This window comes from Microcaecilia unicolor, chromosome 4 (assembly GCF_901765095.1).
Source record: "Microcaecilia unicolor chromosome 4, aMicUni1.1, whole genome shotgun sequence".
NCBI classification, from domain to species: Eukaryota; Metazoa; Chordata; class Amphibia; order Gymnophiona; family Siphonopidae; genus Microcaecilia; species Microcaecilia unicolor.
The window spans coordinates 363,026,380-363,050,515 of record NC_044034.1 but is presented as its reverse complement, the minus strand read 5'-3'; the positions used below and the strand labels follow the sequence as shown (position 1 = coordinate 363,050,515).

General features: G+C 46.8%; 1 protein-coding gene across 1 annotated transcript in view; it reads left to right on the top strand.

The window, feature by feature from the left end:
• The window catches only part of BCOR (BCL6 corepressor), a 119,839-nt gene that overhangs the window by 61,825 nt on the left and 33,878 nt on the right, over positions 1–24,136 (top strand). The window contains 4 exon segments of the mRNA XM_030202338.1: positions 12,497–12,760; positions 15,078–15,413; positions 18,588–18,904; positions 22,943–23,212. Of these exon segments, the coding sequence (XP_030058198.1) occupies positions 12,497–12,760; positions 15,078–15,413; positions 18,588–18,904; positions 22,943–23,212 (1,187 nt within the window).

Genomic DNA, 24,136 nt, shown 5'->3' with positions numbered 1-24,136 from the left:
CCACTGAACAAAAGCGAAGACAGGAAAAGTTATGGTGTAAGGGTGACAAGGGCTGGACGGCTGGATGGTACGACCTGACCGTCCCGTGGGGTGGAGTTAAAAACAATAACAGAACTGGGAGAAAGGGTTGGGATGAGAGCAAAGAGTTGAAGGGAAATGACAGATCTTTGCCGCTGTGACAGGATGGGCAGACTGAACGGGCTGGATGACGTTTACCATGTCATCCACGTTCATGTTTTCCATTTCTGTTGTTTGTTTCTAGATCTAGACAGATACGTGTCTGATTAATATTCACCCAGCACATAGGGAATTCTTTCATCTCCATTCTGCAGTTTAGAGAGTAAAAGCATTAACCAGTCAGATGTTTTTTTGCCATCACTACACCTGGAAATATATCTTTTGTGTACTGCTACGAGATAAGCGCAGCGCTGTAAGTAGTTCAGACGAGTGTGGCCTTGTTAACATGGAAGAGGAAAATTGAGTGGAGAATGCCAGAAAAGGTCAGGTTTCTATTTCTGACCTGTAACGTGTTTGACCCTTTTGAACTAATGTAGCAAGCTTATGGCATTGCTCGTTCATGTCCTAAAATTGCAAAATAAATTTGCAGGTTTTTTTTTTTTTTGCTTGCCCGTGAGCTTTGTATTCAGTGGCTAAGGGAGGACCCTCCCGATCTGAGTGGAGCCAGATCTGTAGCATTGGTGTCAGAGCTTTTGAACGCTGCAGTTTTCATTTAGAAAGCGTATCTGGAGGTGCGGCTTTCTGAGCACGCTTTCAACAGAACCAGCCTGAAGGGTTCAGTGTTGAAATGCTGAGGTGCGGTGCCTCACGAATAGAATGCCACCCACGGACAGAAAGGTGCTGGAAAGGAAGTAATCCTGCTTCAATAACTAAAAAAAAAAAAAAACAGAATAGGAAGGATTTCCACGTTCTCCCTTTTTCTTTATCGAGTCCTGATGTTTCAGCCTGTCGTAAGAAGATAAGAGTAGCCATACTGGGTCAGACCAATGGTCCATCTAGCTCAGTATCCTGTTTCCAAGCAGTGGCCAAGCCAGGTCACAAGTACCTGGCAGAAACCCAAATTGTGGCAACATTCCATGTAGATCCCCAAAGAATAGCAAGATTCTGGAATCCTATAGAGTGATAAGATTCCATTAAGAATCTCAAAGAATAGCAACATTCCACGTAGAACCCCAAAGAATAGCAAGATTCTGGAATCCTAAAGAGTGATAAGATTCCATGCAAAATCTGAAAGAATAGCAACATTCCACGTAGAACCCCAAAGAATAGCAAGATTCTGGAATCCTAAAGAGTGATAAGATTCCATGCAAAATCTCAAAGAGTAGCAACATTCCAGGTAGAACCCCAAAGAATAGCAAGATTCTGGAATCCTAAAGAGTGACAAGGTTCCATTTAGAATCTCAAAGAGTAGCAACATTCCATGTAGAACCTAGGTAAACTGTACAAAGTCCATTAACTTTCATGTATCTTTTTCTATTTTAAATTATCTCCAAAAAGAATAATATAAAAACATAACATAAGAGTAGCCATATGGGGTCAGACCAATGGTCCATCTAGCCCAGTATCCTGTTTCCAAGTAGTGGCCAAGCCAGGTCACAAGTACCTGGCAGAAACCCAGTTAGCAGCAGGTTATGGCTGTTGTGTCTTGCTTTCTTCCTCCTGGTCTGAGAAGGGAAAAGCAGTTCAGGACTTTTAAGCGAGTATTCCTGTCCCTTTCTTTCCTACGTAAGGGATCATTCAGTCCTGGGGTAAAGGGTGGGGGGGGGGGGGGGGGGGCAGAACCCAAGCTTTATTACTCTTTGAATACCAGTGGCTGAAAACATGTAGCATATAGTAAACTGGGAACCTCATCAGAAGCGAAACATAACGTCTTCCTTCTGTACATAATTTTCTGTTTTGTGGCTCCATCTTTTTTTTCTCCTCTGCTTGTCCTCTGAATGGGGCTCTAGGGTGTCCCGCAGAGAGTTAGGGCCTGGCCAGAGACAGAAAACCTTGAACTTGCCCCCAGGTTTCCATCTTGATTTTGCAAAAGAGGGACTTGGAATGGCCACAGAATGGTTTATAACCTTGTATGTAATAAGACACGAGCGTCGCCACACTGGGACAGACCGACGGTCCATCTAGCCCAGCACCCTGTCTCCGACAGTGGTCCATCCAGGTCATACCACGGAGCAAAGCATTTTGTACTGCTTGTCCCAGGATTAGTGGATTTTTCCCTACGTCCATTTAATAACATTCTATGGCCTTTTCCTTCAGGAAGCCGTCCAAACCTTTCTTAAACTCTGCTAAGCTAACCGCCTTAACCACATTCTCCGGCAACGAATTCCAGAGTCGAATTACGTGATGAGTAAGGAAAAATGTTCTCTTATTTGTTTTAAACTTACTGCACTCCAGCTTCATCGCATGCCCCCTTGTCCTAGTATTTTTGGAAAGCGTAAACAGACGCTCCATATCTATCTTTTCCACTCCACTCATTATTTTATATACCTCTTTGATAACTCCATTTTGGCTGACAAAGTCCTCTCCTCCCCTTTTTGCTTGGGGTAGAGCAGTTGAGAAGAAATCCCAATATCTACTGCTGTGGCTAAGAAAGCAAATAGAATGTTAGGCATTATTAGGCAAGGAATGGAAAACAAAAATAAGGATGTTATAATGCCTTTGTATCGCTCCATGGTGTGACCGCACCTCGAATATTGTGTTCAATTCTGGTCGCCATATCTCAAAAAAGATATAGTGGAATTAGAAAAGGTGCAGAGAAGGACGACAAAAATGATAAAGGGGATGGGACGACTTCCCTATGAGGAAAGGCTAAAGCAGCTAGGGCTCTTCAGCTTGGAGAAAAGGCGGCTGAGGGGAGATATGATAGAGGTCTATAAAATAATGAGTGGAGTTGAACGGGCGGATGTGAAGCGTCTGTTCATGCTTTCCAAAAGTACTAGGACTAGGGGGCAGGCAATGAAGCTACAATGTAGTAAATTTAAAACGAATCGGAGAAAATGTTTCTTCACTCAACGTGTAATTAAACTCTGGAATTCGTTACCAGAGAATGTGGCAAAGGTGGTTAGCTTAGCGGAGTTTAAAAAAGGTTTGGACGGCTTCCTAAAGGAAAAGTCCATAGACCGTTATTAAATGGACTTGGGGAAAATCTACTGTTTCTGGGACAAGCAGTATAAAATGTTTTGTACATTTTTGGGATCTTGCTGGGTATTTGTGACCTGGATTGGCCACTGTTGGAAACAGGATGCTGGGCTCGATGGGCCTTTGGTCTTTCCCAGCATGGCAACACTTATGTACTTATTATTATTAGTAGTAGTAAGTTGTCTTCATTCTGTACATATACAAAGCAGTGCTTAACATGTGGGTGATAGTCAGCTGTATGTGAATTTCCAGAGCCAGACTGTACCTGGAGACGGGCTCTGGATATCTTGTTTGTAATGTGGCTGCCAACTCTTAGCCTGGTACCCTGACAGCTCTCCTGATAAAGTTAGGAGACTCTTTTTAGGCTTCAAACTTTATCTGGATAGTTAGACTGAATAGTGCTGTTAACCAGGTAATTCCTGCCCCCGGACCACCCTGACACTGCTTGGTTGCACAAAGGTGGTCAGACTGGATTTTCAGTGGGAGTATCCAGTAACTGGCACTGAAACTCTGGGTAAGACTTGGTGAGTGCGATGTGTCCAGTTAGGAGCGGCTCCTATGCAGATAAGCCCACTGAATAAGGGGCACGTGATGTCCAGTTTCTTGTGTTTACAGGATTATTCGGGGAGCAGTGGTATTGGGGTGATTGTAATTGAACATAAAAGTAGCCATACTGGGTCAGACCAATGGTTCATCTAGCTCAGTATCTTGTTTTCCAAACAGTGACCAAGCCAGGTCACAAGTACCTGGCAGAATCCCAAATTGTGGCGACATTCCATATAGAACCCCAAAGAATTGCAAGATTCTGGAATCCTAAAGAGCGACAAGATTCCATATAACCAGGTGGAGCAGCGCTCATGGCCCCAAAAGGTCTTCACTTTTGAACAGCAGTGACACCTAGTGGCCAGGAAAGATGCCTATGTATCGGGTTCTTGAAGGAGCTGCAGTTTGTGGTGTTTAATCAGGCTCTTCCTGTGGGTGGGTTCAACAGAGGAAGGGGTTTGGTTCCGATTCCTAGAACTTCAAACTGGTAACTATATTCCTCATTTCAGGGGTTGGGTACCGCTTATCATCTTCGCACTTGACATGTTGGTCAGTGTGTAAGATATCGCTACTGCTGTTGGCCAGGGCGTGGCCAGACATGTAAATGATTTTGTGCTGGGTCCCAGGGATGGTGCAGAATATTAACGCAGGGCTTCGGAGTGTTCCCTGCCAACACAGCATGCAGTGATGCTCCCAGGGGTTCCTGTCGGAGCTGTAAACATGTCTTTTCAATCCTGCGGAGGGAGAAGCTGGTTTGTTTTTTGCAGTTCTACCCTCCCTCAACCCCCCAAGCACAGAGCTAGCGATGGGCTCAGTTGATAATATATTCTGCTCTTATTCTGGGAAGCTTGCCAGGTGCCCTTGGCCTGGATTGGCCGCTGTCGTGGACAGGATGCTGGGCTCGATGGACCCTTGGTCTTTTCCCAGTGTGGCATTACTTATGTACTTATGTCCTCTACTTGGCTCACTTTTATTACATAGAGCAGTGATTTAACCTATTGTGATGTCATAGTGGCTCATTCCACCAATAAGAGCCAACCTCATTAGTGATGTCACAATGGCTTGATTGTATAGAATCTTTGTACGTTTGGGAAGCTTGCCAGGTGCCCTTGGCCTGGATTGGCCACTGTCGTGGAAAGGATGCTGGGCTCGATGGACCCTTGGTCTTTTCCCAGTGTGGCATTACTTATGGACTTACGTACTTCAAGTACTCTCAATATACACAGCTCTGCAAGGAGCCAACACAGAATTATGGGGCAGATAAGGTGCCCCAGGCTGATTAATCTCTGCCTGTGTTCGATGGGATTCCTAAGTCTAGCATCCTGACACGGAGGTTAAAAGTGGGGGGGCCATTCACGCCTCTGCTTTTTCTCCTGAGTTTGCCCTTTGACCTCTGGTTCTGGAACCTTGCTGTGGAAAAGGTTCACTTCCTGTGCATTATTCATGTCTGTATCATTTCCCCCCTTTCTTTTTTGGGGGTTACTTGTCTTTTGGCAGGGTTGCGTTGCAGACCCGGCACGGTCTTGGTATCCCTTCTGTGGGCTTCCTTTGCCTCAAGCATAGAGCCTTCAGAATGACGTGTGTCCGGTAGAGGTACAATTCCCCCCTCCCCCCCCCCCCCCCCCACCCCTGTTCCATTTTTTTCTATTAGCTCTGCCTGTCCGTATGTACTGTAGAATGCCTCTAGATCTGCTTTTGCTTTCTCACATGGTTTCACTCCCTTGAGATCATAAGAATTGATCGTCCCCAGGTCTCTTTCGCTGACTGGCACACACTGGTACCTCTCCCCATTACTTCCGTGACGGTTCTCTTGGGTTTCTGTGTTCTTTCACTGGCTCAAGGTCTTCACCCCAAGCCTAAGAGTTCCTCGTATCAAAGCAAGAAGTTTGTACTGAGGGATTGGGCAGAGGCCTGCTATATTTAGATGAATACTGGGATTTCAGTACCAGCTAGAAAGTCAGAAGTCAGGTGTTCTGCCCCGTCCTCCTAAGTGTCTGACGTGTATTAGTTTTATAGAAATGATTTTTAATTGGAATATTAAGGGGCGGAGGCTATGGTTGCCATGTGATTATGTCCTCTGCATTGGTAATTTGGGGCTTATCCTTGTCATGGCGTCTTGCCCTGTTGCCTATTGCTCTGGAAAGTATCTGACACATACCCTCGTGCTGGGGAAGGATGCAGCGGGGCATTCCTGTCCTTGGCGTGTGAGGATCAGAATGCCATTCCGCACCCCGCCCCGGCTACACTGCAGGTGGCCCTGGCTGGTGGGGCTGAGGGGATTTTAAACCTTTTCGCAGCCCTGAACTGGCGTATGCACTGCTGCACCGTATGGAAATCGTCGGCCGTCCTGGCAGGATCGACCAAGCTACTTTGTTGCCAAGGAGACTTGTAAATGTTGCCATGGCGATGCCTTGCCAGAGCATTTCCGTAGCACAAGCATGATAAATTATGGGATGCATGTGCCATTAGGCATGTGATTGCTCCGAGATCAAGTGAATTTAGCAGCTGGCTCTCAGACGGGCCCCTCGTCTGGGTAGATCGTGTGAGAGAGGTTTTACTGGCGTCGTGGTGGAACTTCCACACGAGTGAGAACGACTTCAACCCCGTTACTTGTGTCCCAGTAATCGGGGGGGGGGGGGGGGGAAGCTTTTAGAAAGTTCATTCTATGATACCATACGAGTTCTAAGGCTTTTCATATTTTATGCAGTACATCGGTGGGTTTGATTTTGCCTAACTTAATGAGTTTTTAAGCAGCATCTCAAGAATAAGCTGCAACGTTTTACTGTACCTGCTGTTCCTGGAAAAATTCACTACTAGAAAGAAAATGAAGCTTCAGTAGTTGCTGTAATGAATGAAATGGCAGTGGATTTTGTTGTACTGTTTTATAACACCAGGAAATGTTAATTGATAAGAATTTTAAGCTTTGTCCACCCTCTGAGTGCCAGTAAACTGGGCACCACTGTGTACACTAAGACAAGTGTCACATGACTGCTGGACGCTGTGAATGCGGAGATTCTGTTCCACTCATTACGAGTATGTAACGTAGTAATATAGTAGATGACGGCAGAAAAAGACCTGCATGGTCCATCCAGTCTGCCCAACAAGATAAACTCATATGTGCTACTTCGTGTGTATACCTTACCTTGATTTGTACCTGTCCTCTTCAGGGCACAGACCGTGTAAGTCTGCCCAGCACTATCCCCGCCTCCCACCACCGGCTCTGGCACAGACCGTATAAGTCTGCCCAGCGCTATCCTCACCTCCCAACCACCAGCCCCGCCTCCCAACCACTGGCTCTGGCACAGACCGTGTAAGTCTGCCCAGCACTATCCCCGCCTCCCAACCACCAGCCCCGCCTCCTACCACCGGCTCTGGCACAGACCGTATAAGTCTGCCCAGCACTATCCCCGCCTCTCGCCACCGGCTCTGCCACCCAATCACACTCATTTGAGGGCTCTCTCTCACTCTCATACTCTCTGAGCCTCTTCTCTCCCTCATTGCGTATTGAGTATTGCGTTCAGTTCTGGTTGCCATATCTCAAAAAAGATATAGCGGAATTAGAAAAGGTTCAAAGAAGAGCGACCAAAATGATGAAGGGGATGGAACTCCTCTCGTATGAGGAAAAGCTAAAGAGGTTAGGGCTCTTCAGCTTGGAAAAGAGACGGATGAGGAAAGATATGATTAAAGTCTACAAAATCCTGAGTGGTGTAGAACGAGTAGAAGTAAATCGATTTTTTTACTCGTTCCAAAAGTAGTAAGACTAGAGGACTCTTGAGGAAGTTACATGGAAATACTTTTAAAACAAATAGGAAGAAACATTTTTTCACTCAATGAATAGTTAAGCTCTTGAACTCTTTGCCGGAGGAAAAGTCCATAGTCTGTTATTGAGGCATACATGGGAATCAACTGCTTGTCCTGGGATTTGTAGTATGGAATGTTGCTACTCTCAGATTCTGTATGGAATCTTGTCACTCTTTAGGATTCCAGAATCTTGCTATTCTTTGGGATTCTACGTGGAATGTTGCTACTCTTTGAGATTCTGCTTGGAATGTTGTCACGCTTTAGGATTCCAGAATCTTGCTGTTCTTTGGGATTCTACGTGGAATTTTGCTACTCTTTGAGATTCTGCATGGAATGTTTCTACTCTGAGATTCTGCTTGGAATGTTGTCATGCTTTAGGATTCCAGAATCTTGCTGTTCTTTGGGATTCTACGTGGAATGTTGCTACTCTTTGGGGTTCTACATGGAATGTTGCTACTCTTTGAGATTCTGCTTGGAATGTTGTCACGCTTTAGGATTCCAGAATCTTGCTATTCCTTGGGAGTTTACGTGGAATGTTGCTACTCTTTGGGGTTCTACATAGAATGTTGCTACTTTTTGAGATTCTGCATGGAATGTTGTCACTCTTTAGGATTTCAGAATCTTGCTATTCTTTGGGATTCTACATGGAATGTTGCTACTCTTTGGGGTTCTACATGGAATGTTGCTACTCTTGAGATTCTGCATGGAATGCTGTCATTCTTTAGGATTACAGAATCTTGCTATTCTTTGGGGTTCTACATGGAATGTTGCTACTCTTTGAGATTGTGCATGGAATCTTGTCACTCTTTAGGATTCCAGAATCTTGCTATTCTTTGGGATTCTATGTGGAATGTTGCTACTCTTTGGGGTTCTATATGGAATGTTGCTACTCTTTGAGATTCTGCATGGAATGCTGTCACTCTTTAGGATTCCAGAATCTTGCTATTCTTTGGGATTCTATGTGGAATGTTGCTACTCTTTGGGGTTCTATATGGAATGTTGCTACTCTTTGAGATTCTGCATGGAATGCTGTCACTCTTTAGGATTCCAGAATCTTGCTATTCTTTGGGGTTCTACATGGAATGTTGCTACTCTTTGAGATTGTGCATGGAATCTTGTCACTCTTTAGGATTCCAGAATCTTACCTGGAATGTTGCTACTCTTTAGGGTTCTACATGGAATGTTGCCACGATTTGGGTTTCTGCCAGGTACTTGTGACCTGGCTTGGCCACTGTTTGGAAAACAGAATACTGGGCTAGATGGACCATTGGTCTGACCCAGTATGGCTACTCTTATGTTCTTATTAGGAGTATGTCACATTCATTTGAAGGCTCTTTCATTCATGCTCTCTGAACCCCTTCTCTCACTCAGAGCCTCATTACCAGTGCACTGATTCGGATTACTGCTTTCATAAGGGTTAAGCCCTCTTAACCCTCCATTGCCACAGGTTCAATAAACCCAAATTGTGAGCCCACTAGGAACAGAGAGAGTCCCTGTATATAATGTGTAAACCACTTTGGTTGTACCACAGAAAGTTGTTACCCTTACCCAGCATTACCCTATTATATGACTGTGATATAAAGTACGCAGACTTGATACTGATCTGTCTTTGCCATTTTCGGGACACAGCTTTTTACTTCCCTCCTTCTCCCCCTGTGATCTGCCATCTGCTCCATTTTAATGGTCGTAAGAAACTATTCTCTAAAGTCTAATTTTTGAACTAAACGTAACTTACTGTTGTCAGCAGCTTGCAGCACACATAGGGTTCAGCTCTCTTGGCTCTGTGCTGGGGCTGTATCCCATGACAGGAGGGGGCCGTGGGGTTGAATGGACTCCCTGGGTCTGCAGTGGAGGAGGATGGCTGAGTGCTTTCATTCATCCTGGAAATGCCTCAAGATAGGAGGAGAAAAGTCCTTTAGAACAGGCCCCCTCCCTCCCACTCTCTCCCCCCATTCCCATTTCTGTGGGGATGGCAGAGCAGGGATTGTTCTGGGTTTTCTAATAAGTGAATGCTTGTGTTCAGGGATGGCTTGTTCCCTGAACACCCGATTCTTGCCAGGAAGAGCAGGAGACTGTGGTGGGCACAGAAAATGTCCAGGCTGCTTCCCAACAGCTTATCTGTCATCTTGTCAGAAGTGAAGTGCCCGGGTGCTGCTGCTTCGTTGTGGATGGGGGAACAGGAAAATACCAAAAGTGAGGGAGGGTCTGTAAAGCTGGTCACAGACTACCACACTGAGAACCTCTTTCACTGTAAGACTAACAGGCCCAATGTTCGAAGCATTTATGAGTTCTGCTCCTTAATTGGACTCTTTGAAAGTGTACTAAGGCTGAGTGTATAACTTTGTATTCAAAATTTCACTACACTCCTAAATTTAAGAGCATAAAAATTGGGTTCTGGGGGGAGGGAGAGTTAGGAGCTTAACACTGATTTTCAGCACTAGGCTTATAAATAAGGCTTATAAATGAATGAATGACAGGTCTAAATTTATAAGCAAAGCTTTTAAGCTCCTAAGTTAAGATGCACTTTCAACTTGTGCTCCTGATTTCAGGAGCTCAGCTTTATGTGACTACTAGTAAAACAGGCCCGTTTCTGACACAAATAAAACGCGCTAGTAAGGTTTTCCTCGGAGTGTGTTATGTTTGAGAGAGAGAGTGTATGTGAGACAGAAAGTGTGTGTGAGAGATGGAGTGTGTGAGTGAGAGAGAGACAGACAGAGTGTGTGTGTGTGTGTTTGTGTCAGAGAGAGAGAGAGTGTGAGACAGTGTGTATGTGTGTGTGACAGAGAGTGTATGTGAGAGACAGAGAGTGAGTGTGTGTGTGTGGGACTCCGAGTTCCAGGCCCCCCTTCTGGCTGAGGTGCATGCCCTCCTCCCCTCCGAGTTCTTGGCCCCCCCTTCCCTCCGAGTTCCATGCCCCCCTCCCTCTCCTCCCCAGCGTGTTCCATGCCCCCCTTTCCTCGGAGTGTGTATGTTTGAGAGAGAGTGTGTGGGTGAGAGATGGAGTGTGTATGTGAGAGAGAATGAGTGAGAGAGAGAGAGAGACAGACAGACAGAGTGTGTGTGTGTGCTTGTGTCAGAGAGAGAGAGAGTGTGTGAGAGACAGAGTGTGTGAGTCTGTGTGTGAGAGAGAGTGTATGTGAGAGACAGAGAGTGAGTGTGTGTGTGTGTGTGTGAGAAAGTGAAGCCTTCAAGCCTTGAATCATTCGTGCGCTCTGTAAGGCTCCATCTCCTCAATTGACGACACGTAGTTCCGGAACGTTACAGGAATGCTTCAAGGCTTGAAAGCTTCACTTTCTCGGCTTCAGAATGTTGGAGGTATGTTTTATTATATAGGATTGGGCTCACCATTTCTAAGTCGTACCCTACTCCTTGTGCTAGACTTCAGTGTTTGAACCCTTGCGAGAAGCACAGAGTCCGGTTTGATCTGTAAATTAACAGCTGTGGTTAACTGAAGATCGGATTAGTCGTATCCAGTGTTTTTTGGATCTAGAGCTGGGGGTTTGCATCCTGGGGACCGTAGAACAAATGCTTTTGGATGTTCCAGAGGCGTTTAGGGGTAGGAAAAAATACGAAACACTGTTCCCCCGCAAGATGTGTTTGGTTGCCCGCAAATGTATTTTACAGTACTGGATGTCATCAGAGTCCCCGGCCTACTGGCATTGGAGGAACCAGATGCATCTTTTAGCGTCTTGGGAGGCGAGGGAATCCCGGTTCTCGCCAAAAAGGAGGAAACAATTTCTTGCCATTTGGGGCCCGTATCTTCAGATCTTACACCCTCGAGGGCGCAGTTTGCTTCTCAATGAAGGATGATTCCACAAAGTTCAATAGGCAAGTGGGATTTTGAACAGCAGTGACACCTAGTGGCCAGGAAAGATGCCTATGTATCGGGTTCTTGAAGGAGCTGCAGTTTGTGGTGCTTAATCAGGGTCTTCCTGTGGGTGGGTTCAACAGAGGAAGGGGTTTGGTTCCGATTCCTAGAACTTCAAACTGGTAAATATATTCCTCATTTCTGGGGTTGGGTACAGCTTATCATGTTCACTTGACATGTTGGTCAGTGTGTAAGATATTGCTACTGCTGTTGGCCAGGGTGTGGCCAGATATGTAACTGATTTTGTGCTGGGTCCCAGGGATGGTGCAGAATATTAACGCAGGGCTTCGGAGTGTTCCCTGCCAACACAGCATGCAGTGACGCTCCCAGGGGTTCCTGTCGGAGCTGTGTAGAATGTTTGTACGTTTGGGAAGCTCGGCAGGTGCCCTTGGCCTGGATTGGCCGCTGTCGTGGACAGGATGCTGGGCTCGATGGACCCTTGGTCTTTTCCCAGTGTGGCATTATTTATGTACTTACTAGTAAAAGAGGCCCGTTTCTGAGCAAATGAAACGGGCGCTAGCAAGGTTTTCGTCGGCAACACCCCCCCCCCCCCCCGCCAACCCCTTCGTTGTTGTGGCATTGCTCCGCCCTCAACGTCATGACGTTTGACGCGAGGGCGGGGCCCGTAGCGGTTTCCCACCCCCCCGCCTCCCTGCCTTCCTCCCTCCCTGCCAACCCCTTCGTTGTTCAGCCATTGTTAGTTCCTAGAAGGGGCGGGGAGAGGGTTTGGAGTCTAAGTGGCGGGTGAGGTACGGGGGGGGGGGGGGTTAGGTCTCTTAAGAATGGGGGTAGGCAATTCTGTTTAATACAATTTCTCGTGGCATGGTTTACTGAATGTTAATTGAGTGGCATGTGGAATGGTTATGGGGGTATTTTGAAATAGGGGGAAGAGGGGGAAGTTGTTAAACTCTGATGACGACGGAATTGCATTTCTTTGTACAATGCCTATTTGAATTGTTTCTTGGCCTATGTCATCCATAAAAAAACGATTGAATTCTAAAAGATAATGCTTTCTGTTGACTGGTAAGCACTTATAGCAGAAGTGACTTTTGAAACGACAAAAACGGGGAGAGGTGGCGTTGGAAAGAGATTCTGTTTTTTTTCTAAGTTGCTTCTCTTCCCCTTCAGCTGGCCTCAGCAGTATGGGCAGCAGCCTGGAAGCGTTGCTGCCCAGAGAAGCCCCCATGGAGACCTGCTATCTGGAGAGATTCTCCATGATGTACCTGCAGAGCAGAGAGAGGGCAGGGGAGATCTTGACGGATCATTTCAGCCAGCTCAGCCGAAAGCGAAAGCATTCAAGTGAGAGACAGGAAGGAGAAAGTTGTCACCAGGAGACGTACGTGGACGGGTCCCAGGAAGAACCGAAGGCCAAACGGAAGAAAAGTGCGAAAGGTAATGGAGATACCCCCCCCCCCCCTTTAAGGTCTCCGAGTGAAGGTAGGGGCAGTTCATGAATTCTATGGTTGTCATCTCAGGCCTGTAGCATTCAGCCCGTGTAATATCACACTTACCCATGTACCCTGGGTATCCAGCTGTAGTTAGTGATCGATAATTAAATTGTAATTATGGGTTCTATATAACTTGCAATCCTCAAAATCTCTAGTCTCAGGGGTTCTTTTATTTTTTTTTCCCAATAGTTTAAGCACATAACGTATTAGAAATGGATGGTTTTAGGAAACCCTGTCGGAGAGAGCAGTTCAGGGGGGTAGTGGAAAGGGGGGAGTATTACTAGATTTTATCAGACCTTATTACTTCAGATTTTCTTGCCACCTCATTATAAAATGGTATGGGAAAATGCACTGGGATCTGTTTTTGAACATAAGGCGTGGGAGCAACACCTAAATTGCCTTTTACGTGTTTCTTTAGCGTCTAATCTGGTTGAGAAATGAGTATAAAATGCTGTATCAATGGTATGATATCCCTACACGCCTTAAAGCTATGCATGGTATGGGCAATGACCTATGTTGGCGGGGTTGTGGAGCACAAGGGGACTTTCTTACATATCTGGTGGGACTGCCCCATAGCCTGGGGTATTTGGGATCAAGTCATCCAGTTGGCCTCAGATATTTTGGGAGTATCGCTCACCAAGTCCCTTGCCAGCCCCTCCACACAAGAGGAAGCTGGTCCGTTTGATTGTCACCGTTGGCCTATTGGTCTTGGCTTCCTCCTACCCTCTCAGGAAGAACTTTTTTACTGCCAAAAGTGGACCACATACATTTGATGTCCAAATTTATTTATTTATTAGGATTTATTTACCGCCTTTTTGAAGGAATTCACTCAAGGCGGCGTACAGTAAGAATAGATCAAACATGAGCAGGAGGCAATTACAGCAGTAAAAATATTCAAAAACAATACAAAGTGTGGCATAGTATACTATTTACAACGTCAACACAATATGTAATAGAACATTATAGGTGATAGCGAAGGGTAAAGCAAAGATGTAACATATAGAAGGGTAAGAAAGTAGGAAGAGTTAGAAAGTAAGGTGATTGATTTAAAGAAAGTTGCACATGAGGTCAGAGAAATAGTTAAATGTCATCTCAGCTAGGGTAGGAGTGGATAAACATGTCCCGCTGCAGTATGTGCAGCAGGGGCGTAGCCAGACCTCGCCAGGAGCGGGGGCCACAGCCCTAGGTCGGGGGGCACTGTTTAGCCCCCTCCTGCCGCCCCCCCCCCACAGCCAACGTCGATGCCACATTGCACCCCCCTCTTGCTGACCCCCCCCGCCGATCCCCTTGAACCCCCCTCCCGCCACCAACCACCCCCCCCCCCCCCCGCCGATCCCCTTGAACCCCCCTCCTGCCACCAACCCTCCCCCGCCGTCGCCGCCCGCCCCGCCGCTTCAAATACCGTGTTGTTTGCTGGCCCCGCCAAAGAGAATCTAGTTCTTCGGCGCCGGAGTAGCGCCTTCATTCAATGCAGTTCCTGGCGTGATCAGCTGTTTCTGACGCCGTACGTGACTTACGGCGTCAGAAACAGCTGATCACGCCAGGAACTGCATTGAATGAAGGCGCTACTCCGGCGCCGAAGAGCTAGATTCTCTTCTGGCAGGGCCAGCAAACAAGGTATTTGAAGCGGCGGGGCGGGCGGCGACGGCGGGGGAGGGTTGCTGGCAGGAGGGGGGGGGGGTTCAAGGGGATCGTCGGGAGGGGGCCAGGGCCAAATCTACGGGGGCCCAGGCCCCCTCAGGCCCCACGTAGCTACGCCACTGATGTGCAGCCCGAGTCACTCCTTGCGTGTGCGAGTGAGACTAACAAGTTAGTTACTTCTTCCAAATTGACTGCGTTTAAGCGGAGTAACACCTTTTGTCACTTCTCCGAGCTTGGGATAGTTGTAGTTCTTGGTCTGCGCCGACCCTGGCAACTGGCACGCCAAGCATCCCATCTTCTTCATTGCAGTGTTTTGTGATTTTGCTTTGTATATGACTTATTCTCTGTGTTGTCCCCTTTCGAGTGGGGGTAGGATGGGGGAGGGGAGATGGGAAAAGGGTGCGTGTGTTGTTTCTCTGGCCTCGTACTGAAGGAATGCGGTATGCCATATGATTACTTTGTAATGTTTGCATTTGTTCTGATAATATAAATAAGCGTAATTAAAAAAAAAAAGAAAGAAAGAAGGAAATGGATCCTTTAACCTGTATGATGTACATTCAGTTTTCGGTGTTGCTTGTAAAGAAGAGCAGCTTTACTCTGTGTGGTTATATCTCTATTAGATGGTGGACCCGAGAAGGAAATCGTCCCCTACCTGTCTGAACACTTAGAGGAGCCCCTCAGTAATGAGGTGACCAAGCTGAAGGTCTGCATTGAGTTGACAGGACTTCATCCCAAAAAGCAGCGACACCTGCAACACCTCCGAGAACGATGGGGACAGCAGATGACCCCAGAGGGGCCGCTGTTTGCCAATTTGAGCCAGCAAGGCAGGAACGAGGTGGCCGAGGTTCTGGAGAAAGAAATAAAGGTGGAAGACCGGCACAGCAGGAAAAGGGCAGAGGTGGAAATCCGCAGAAGTTGGTCTGAAGATTCCCTCAAAAGGGGCAACGCCGAGGAAGGTACATGCAGGCCACTGGCCCGTGTCTATGAGTCTTCTGACATATGTTCCCCGTCCCTCTGGGTATTTATACTAGGGTTATCCGTGAGCTCCATGTCACATAGGACAGCAGATCCAGTCCTGCCTTTAACTCAGTATATCATAAGTACATAAGTATTGCCATACTGGGACAGACCAAAGTCCATCAAGCCCAGCATCCTGTTTCCAACAGTGGTCAATCCAGGTCACAAATACCTGGCAAGATCCCAAAGAAGTACAAAACATTTTATGCTGCTTATCCCAGAAATAAGCAGTGGATTTTCCCCAAGTCCATTTCAATAATGGTCTATGGTCTTTTCCTTTAGGAAGCTGTCTAAACCTTTTTTTAAACCCCGCTAAGCTAACCACCTTTACCACATTCTCTGGCAACGAATTCCAGAGTTGAATTACACATTGAGTGAAGAAAAATTTTCTCCGATTCACTTTGTAGCTTTATTGAATGCCGCCTAGTCCTAGTATTTTTGGAAAGATACATAGATACACTGGAAGCCTATTCCATGGAATACTGGGGTAACAGGAGAGATTTATGTGTATTACCCGCCCAGGCCCTCTCAGACTCTGCCTATGTATAGGCCACGCTTACACTACAGACTGTTGCCAATACGCACATATTTCTAGAATAGTTCCCCGACACATATGTGGTGTGTGTTTGTGGTGGTATTCTAATGTTTTACCCCAGTTGTTTCAAGTTTTTTTTTTTTTACTAAAAACAGGGGTAGGAATCTAGACCTGGAATGGGGTAATACCAGGACTGATTTGGCTTCTCTTTTTGTGAAATGGAGCTTCTCGGTGGCCTTCATTTACCACCGTGAATGTGCAGTAGCTGCAGCTGTATGAAAATTCACGACTTTCCAGTCTATACTCAGCATTTTTATGTTCGCCGCCGGCTCTGTTCTTGGATATTCAATGCCAGGCCTGGCATTGAATGTCTGCTTGTATGTTGCCAGCTAAAACTTATTCAGTTAAGTGCAATATTCAGCCCTTAACTGCCTAAGATAGGTCAGCTTTTTTTTTTTTTAATTTTAGGATTAATGGATTTATTATCGTGATGGTCCATAACACCAGCAAGGTCTAAACTCGATACTAAGCTACCAAAGTCTGTAAGCTAGTGCTGTCCAATTCGTGATTAGAATCAGTTTGCCAATTCATTTTTGGCGAATCGATTATTATTATTTTTTTAATTCAAACATTTTTAGTAAGTTTTCATAAAGAACGCGACATTTCAGAACAGCAACCGAAGAGTAAGTAGCAGCGTAAACGAGAGAAAACAGTTCTAAAGGCGCAGTGATCCCCCCCAATAGATACCCTAAGCACCCCCTCCCCCCGTAAGACAACATAAGAGGCACCCACATCACCCACAGGTCCAGATTCTTGTAACCTTCCGGGCAAAAGTAAAAACACCCCTCCCCCCCCCCCCCCCCCCCCCCCGACATCAGCCCAGAAACAATGCCAAAACTCAAACCCTAGGACACAAAAGTAAGATGCAGACTGTTGGGTAGAAATCACAGTGTTCAAAGTCAGGCTCCTTTTCCCATGGTGTCAAAAACTTTAAATAAGAATTCCAAAGTGAGTCTTACGCTTGTGCGTGCCCTGCGCTTCCCTGGCTTCCCACAGAATCAATTGACGGAGTTGATTACGCCTGTGCAAAAATGCCGGTGGCTGAGAGGAAGTCCAGGATTGCAGTATGCATTTTCTCGCCAACAGGCACAGTTTGCGAAACAGCGGGGTACGTCCCCCATCCGGACCCCCGAAAGAACCGGGAGCAATCCAGCAATAACTGAGCAGGAGTACCTTCAATCCTGTATTGTAAGAGAGAGGCCATATAATCTGTTACCTTCCTCCAAAAACGTTTCATTTCCAAGGAATTGGAGAAGGGCGACGAAAATGATAAAAGGGATGGAACGATTTCCCTATGAGGAAAGGCTGAGAAGGTTAGGGCTCTTCAACTTGGAGAAAAGGCGGCTGAGGGGTGATATGATAGAAGTCTACAAGATAATGAGAGTAGAGGGGACAGATGTGAAGCGTTTGTTTACACTTTCAGACAACAATGAAACCAGGGGACACAAGATGAAGCTAGAATATGGTAGATTTAAGACAAATAGGAGAAAGTTTTTCTTTACTCAGAGTGTAGTTAGACTCTGGAACTCGTTGCCGGAAAATGTGGTGACAGCAGCTGGCTTTACGGAATTTAAAGGGGGTTTGGACAGATTCCTGAGGGAAAAGTCCATTGATTATTATTAAAAATAATTTTTTTGTTGGGAGGGGGGGGGGGGGGGGGGGGGGGGCGTTGCCGGGTTCTTGAAGCCTGGATTGGCCGCTGTTGGAGACAGGATGCTGGGCTTGATGGGCCATTGGTCTTTTCCCAGTATGGCGGTTCTTATGTTCTAAGTATTCCCAAAAAGAATGAAAAAAAAAAGTGCTGTCTCCCACGTGACATTTAGGGCAAATTGGTGAAGATTTTCCATCCTAACAGCTAGAGCTGGGTACAATACGCTCTGCAAAGCCCCTTAAGGGGGTCTTTTACTAAGGCGCACTCACGTTTTTAGCGCATTCTAAAAACAGGTGCACTCTAAACATTAGAGACGTCCATAGGAATACATTGGCGTCTCTGTTTAGCGTGTGCTAAAAACGTGAGCGTTCCTTAGTAAAAGACCCCATAAAATATCAGTCTCTAAAGGTCGCATTTGTGGTCAGCCGCGGAATGCCTTTATATTAGTAAACAGATCCCATGATGCCAGACTCACCCACACATCTTGCTCCCGTTTATTCCTCACCAGCGTGAAATCCCTAGGACTGGCCAGCCCCCATAAAGCCGTACGCAACCCCGATATAGAAGTGGAATGTTCGGCAGTGTCATCAAAAAAACTGAGGGCTGAATATCGTCACTTAACCGCAGAAGTGCCGACTCTGCCCCTGGAAAGGTCACGTTAACTAGATTTTCAGCAGCACTAACTGCTTAAGTATATTCGTGTTTAGCCCTGGACAAGCGATTTAAAACCTCCAGGAGCCTTTCTGCGCTATTTAAATTGCTTTGAATGTCGGGCGGTTTGTGTTTATGGGCGTTCCAGCTCATGCGGGTACACTGTGAGCCGTTTCTGTGCACTGTGTTAAGTCTCTTCTCTTCCCTCTTTCCTAGGCTTTGGTTTCTCTGTATTTCCTGTGTCTCCACATGTGAGAAGTCTTTCTTCCACCTCTCCAAGCTACAAGCAGGAAACTCCTCCAAGCCCGGTACCAGCCTGCAGGCAGCAGAGGGCGACAGAGGACCAGAAGTCAGATGTGATGCAGGAGGGAACCCCAGCCGTTACTGCCGCCCTGCTGCTGGGATCCAGTGAGGGTGAGAAACCAACAGGGAAACGGCACTGTAAAACCAAACATCTGAGCTTGCAGGAGAGGCAGAGGAGGGCATCACTGACGGGGGACGAGACCTCTGAGATGGGAGACCTACATGAGAAGGTAGGGCTGCTCTAGTCTGTTTTAAGAATTTAGCTCTTGAAGTTTTTGGGATTTATATAAAGTGCTGAAGAAGGCTTCGGCTGGTGGCTGGCAGGGGTTGGGGACCCTCGCCAGCAAAGGTATTTGCGAGGCAAGGGGGGATGCGAGGAGGTGGTGGGGGAAGGTGAGGCGTGGCGGCGAGGCAGCACTCAAAATGTGCTCCCAACCTCGGGCTCTGGCCCCCTCCCGCCGTAAGGTTCTGCTACGCCCCTGGTGAGTGCATGGCATTACAGACTGGCATGCGGTCCTTGTGCTCTGCAGGCCCTTATGCAGGAGCTACAATATTCAGCCTCTGCAAGTCTGTGTGATAATCATGTTATCATGCAAGGTTTATCTGCTTAGATGATTATCTGCTGTGCAATCACTGCAGCAGACCCGGTGTCCGGACAGAGCTGGTTTCTTTCTAGTCCTTTTCTTTGCCAGTTTGGTTTTCGGTTTGTAGCCTGGCAGTTTCATCCTGTTCATTTGGATTTCTGGCTCAGGGGTGTCGTTATCCACATGGGTTACCGTTAAGACATGTTATTTTACCCTAACTCGTGCTATTTAAATACATGTCCTATTTTATGCAATGAGAGTTACTAATAACGGGTTAAGAGTAAAATAACATGTCTTTAACAGTAACCCGTGTTGATAACTTCCCCCCCATAATTAAGGAAAAAAGAAATGTGTCTAGAAATCAAAATCACTGCTATATGTAATAAAAGTGAGCCAAGTATAGGGCAGTCAAGCCATTGCGACATCACTGATGAGGTTGCCTCTTAAGCATTGGTAGAATGAGGCATTATGACATCACACTATGAGGCTTATTTTCAAAGCACTTAGCCTCCCAAAGTTCCATAGAAACCTATGGAACTTTATGGGTCTTAAGCATTGGTGGAATGAGGCATTATGACATCACACTATCGGCTCTGGTTATGAAAATGAAACTCTTCAAGCTGGGGGGGGGAGGAGTTATTAACGTGGGCTACTGTTAAGACGTTATTTTACCACTAACGTGTGCTTTTTTAACCAATGACACCTAGTTACTAATAACTGGGGTTAACAATAAAATAGCACATCTTAACGGTAGTCCATATTTGATAACTTTCCCCCTTAATTAAAGAAAAAAGAAATGTGTCTAGAAAGCGAAATCACTATTGTATGTAATAAAAGTGAGCCAAGTACAGGACAAAAGCCATTGTGACATCACTGATGAGGTTGGCTCTTAGACATTGGTGGATGAGGCATTATGACATCACAATATCAGCTCTGGTTACCAGAGACTGAAACTCTTGACACTAAAGGGGGAAGGTATCAACGTGGGCTACTGTTAAGATGTTATTTTACCACTAACTCGTTCTATTTTAGCACAGGTACCATTTTATGCAGTGAGGCTTGTTACTAATAACTTAGGTTAACAGTAAAATCACACAGTGGCTCATGTTGATAACTACCCCCCTCGGCCTGTATTGAACTCCAGGACCATCTATTTTATAAAATCTGCACTAGCCTGGCCACTGCAGTGATAGTCCTTGGCTGTAGTTCACAGACTGCTGCTCTCTCTGGAGCCCAGTCCTGAATCCATCCACTAGGAGGAGCAATTGTGTGGTGGCCTGAACTTTTCAGGACCATCCTCTCAGGAGGACAAGCCCGTGTCCTTGGTAGATGTGGTGGGGGGGGGGGGGGGGGGAGGCAAAGGCCGGAAGGAGGATAAACTTTTATTCGTCTGCTCTTAAGCCCACATACCATTAGCAGCTAGGAAGTTTAAAGGGTGGGAATGGAGATAGGTTTGTTTGCCCCTCCGTCCTGCTTCCTCTGGATCCCCCCCCCCCCCCCCCCCAGTTTTTATTCGTTTTTCCTCTACATGGAGTCCACAGTTTCAAGGGCTCATGCCTAGGACAGAGACCTCAGCAGTAGCAGCCGCAGAAGGGCGCCTCCTCCTCCTGCTTTAACCTCTGAGGAAGGGGTGGCTGGGGAGGGGGAGATTCTAATAAATTTGTCCTGAACACACACGCTCTAGTGCCTGCCTTGTGCCCCCCTGGCAGCACACAGAACAATTTTTTGCTGACGTTTAGAAGTTCTGCTGTAGTGCCGTGGCATTTCTGATCTTTCATAACGGTGGGCAGGTAAATTTTGAAGTTAATTTTTGCCTAATGCCCACTTATCACAAGTGCTGTCAGGAGGCTGGGCAAAATTGACTGCCAATGTCCTCTAGTACCTATGGAGAGGAAACTGAATTTGAATAGAGATCTTAATGCTGTGGGGGGGGGGGGAGTCAGAGAGAGGGATGAACTTGGGTTTCAGGTTAGTGTCTATTCAGTGGCGTAGCTACGTGGGGCCACGGGACCCTGGACCCCCCTGCTGACGACCCTCTCGACCCCCCCACCTGCCGCCAACCCTCCCCCGCCGCCGTGGGCTACCTTCGCTGGCGGGGGACCCCAATCCCCGCCAGCCGAGGTCCTTTTCTTCCCGCGAAGGCTTCGTTCTGTTTCTGACGTCCTGCACGTTGTACGTGCCATCTTGCAAGGCTTCGTTCTGTTTCTGTGAGTCTGTCGTCCTGCACGAAACAGAATGAAGCCTTCGCGGGAAGAAGAGGACCTCGGCTGGCGGGGATTGGGGTCCCCCGCCAGCAAAGGTAGCCCATGACGGCGGCGGCGGGGGAGGGTTGGCAGCTGGAGGGAGGGTCGAGAGGGTCGTCTGCAGGAGTCGTCAAAGGTGGTGGTGGTGGCGGGGGGTGGGGGGGGTTGGTGCCAGGGGGGGGCTAAAATGTGCCCCCTCACCTCTGGCTCTGGACCCCCCTCCTGCCGAAGTCTGGTTGCGCCCCTGGTCTATCTGGGTTTTTTTAGGGGGAAGCCAGGGAGGGGGAGGAACTTGGGTTTCAGGTTAGTGTCTATCTGGGTTTTTGGGGGGGAAGCCAGGAAGGGGGAGGAACTTGGGTTTCAGGCTAGAGTCTCTCTAGGTTTTTTCTTGGCTTATAGTCTATTGGAAAAAGTATTGCTTACTCGTATCCCAGCCGTGCCGCTCTCTGTAGGAGGGTCTATGGACTTTAATAATGGTCTATGGACTTTTCCTTTAGGAAGCCATCCAAACCTTTTTTTAAATGCTACTGGCTGGTTGTCAAGATAATCGGCAAGGTCTCCGGAAGAAGCCTTTGCGAAACGGGTCCTCGCCAGAACCTTGGCCTACCATAAGAGACTGTTTGGCGCTACATAAGGAATTGTTAGAAAATGCCTACAGAGATGATGGTCTACAGATTTTGACCCTGTGAACCAGAGAAATCCGCTTATAGCGAGGTTATTTGCTGTTCAACTCAAGCCAAGTATTATTCTCATTTTTTTGTTGTTGATAGAAATTTAGATGAACAATTAAAGTTTTAAACTTTTTTTGATCTACTTGGCAACTTTTTGGGGGAGGTTTTTCTAGACCGATGATGACTTTTGTCGACTGATCACATTGAAAGGTGGCTATAAATGATTTAAGCCCTGGCATTGTTGATCGAGGTCTTAATGAGGTCTTTTGCTTCTTATTTTTAAGAACCAGATATTGTGATTCCTGCATTTCCTACATGTCTACCATGATCTGCATTTAGAATTACTCTTCCAACTGACCAGGGCTCCCATTTCATAGTCGACAATGGCCAGAAGGGTGGCTAGATCAGAGTTGGGTTCTAGGCATAGGAGGTCAAACAATTGAAGGGGGGGGCTCTAGAATTGCTCATTATTCCTGTTTTCCCTGTAACCATCCTTCTCCCTTCCCAATCCCCATCCCCCAGTGGGATCTCATGGTCTCTATACCCAGCTCACTAGATGAGGAAGGAGCAGAGGAGATGAGGCAGGGCATTGTATGATTCTTCATTGGAACTGCATATAAAATCTGAAGGTGTTTTTTTTTTTTTGTCATTCAGCTACTGATGTAAATTTCTAATAAAAACAGAACCCATGATCACGAGAGACTGAATGTGTTCCCGTAAGTGTGCACTCACACTCTCGCACACTAAACAAGCTCTAATGGTTCTAACAGGTCGCAGTGATGAGGAGAGTGAAGAAGCGAGCAGCGCCCGCTGCAGACTGTAACGTGGCGCCCGCCAGTCCGCAGGAGCAGAAGCCGTGTATCGAAGTGGCGCAGGTCCCAGCATCGCTACCTGATTCTCAAGCATCGCCGGTGCAGCTTCTGAGCCCTCCTCCAGAGACTACCCCAAGCCGACCCATGCCTCCGGAGGCACGCCGACTTATTGTCAACAAAAACGCTGGCGAGACCCTCCTGCAGAGAGCGGCACGGCTGGGATACGAGGCAAGTTCCTCTTTACTAACCCCTCCCCCCACCACCTTTTTACTATGTTCCCTCAGGATGTGCAAGGAAGTATTTCCTTCTCTGGCTGCCCTTTCTCACTCTCCCTCAGGATGTTCAGGGAGTCCCTGTCTCCGCCCTCTCCCCTCAGAGCATGTAGTAGCAGCCCTTTCTCACTCTTCCTTGGGGTTTGTCCCCTCTACACAGGTTTTCCGTGCGGTACAATTTTTATTTTTTATTTATTTTATTTATTGCATTTGTATCCCACATTATCCCACCTCTTTGCAGGCTCAATGTGGCTTACAATTCGTCATGGATACTGGAAATAGAAGTGAATATACGTTTGGTTTACAGAGGGTTTTGTGTTACATGGTGGTGAAATACATGAAGGCTTTAAAGCAGAAAGACATTATAAGACATTATAAGACAGTCTGGAAGTTTTAAGATTATACAGTTACACATGTTGAACTTTGTGATATATCTTGTCGAAGAGATAAGTTTTCAATAGTTTGCGGAAATTGGTCAATTCATAGACCGTTTTCAGGTTACGTGGCAGCGCGTTCCAGAGCTGCGTGTTCGTATAGGAAAAGGTAGATGCATGCATTGATTTGTATTTCAGACCCTTACACTTGGGGGGATGAAGATTAAGGGGTGTGCGAGAAGAATCTTTTCTTTGCTGTTTTGCCAGACATGTTCTCTTCTCGCTCACTGTAGCTTTGGGCTGCTCTTCCGTTGTTTGAAAAGTGTTGGGATCTCAGCTGTTTTTCTTCCCTGTGTTTTTTTTCTCAGCTTGTATGCATTGCATGTCTGTTAGGATGATCCTGTCTGAGGTTTCTGCTGATGAACAGCACAGTGGCATTTCTGTGGGTCATGTATAATATGAACACTAAGAGCATGGAAGGGGAACCTCCAAAGCTGCTTTTGCAG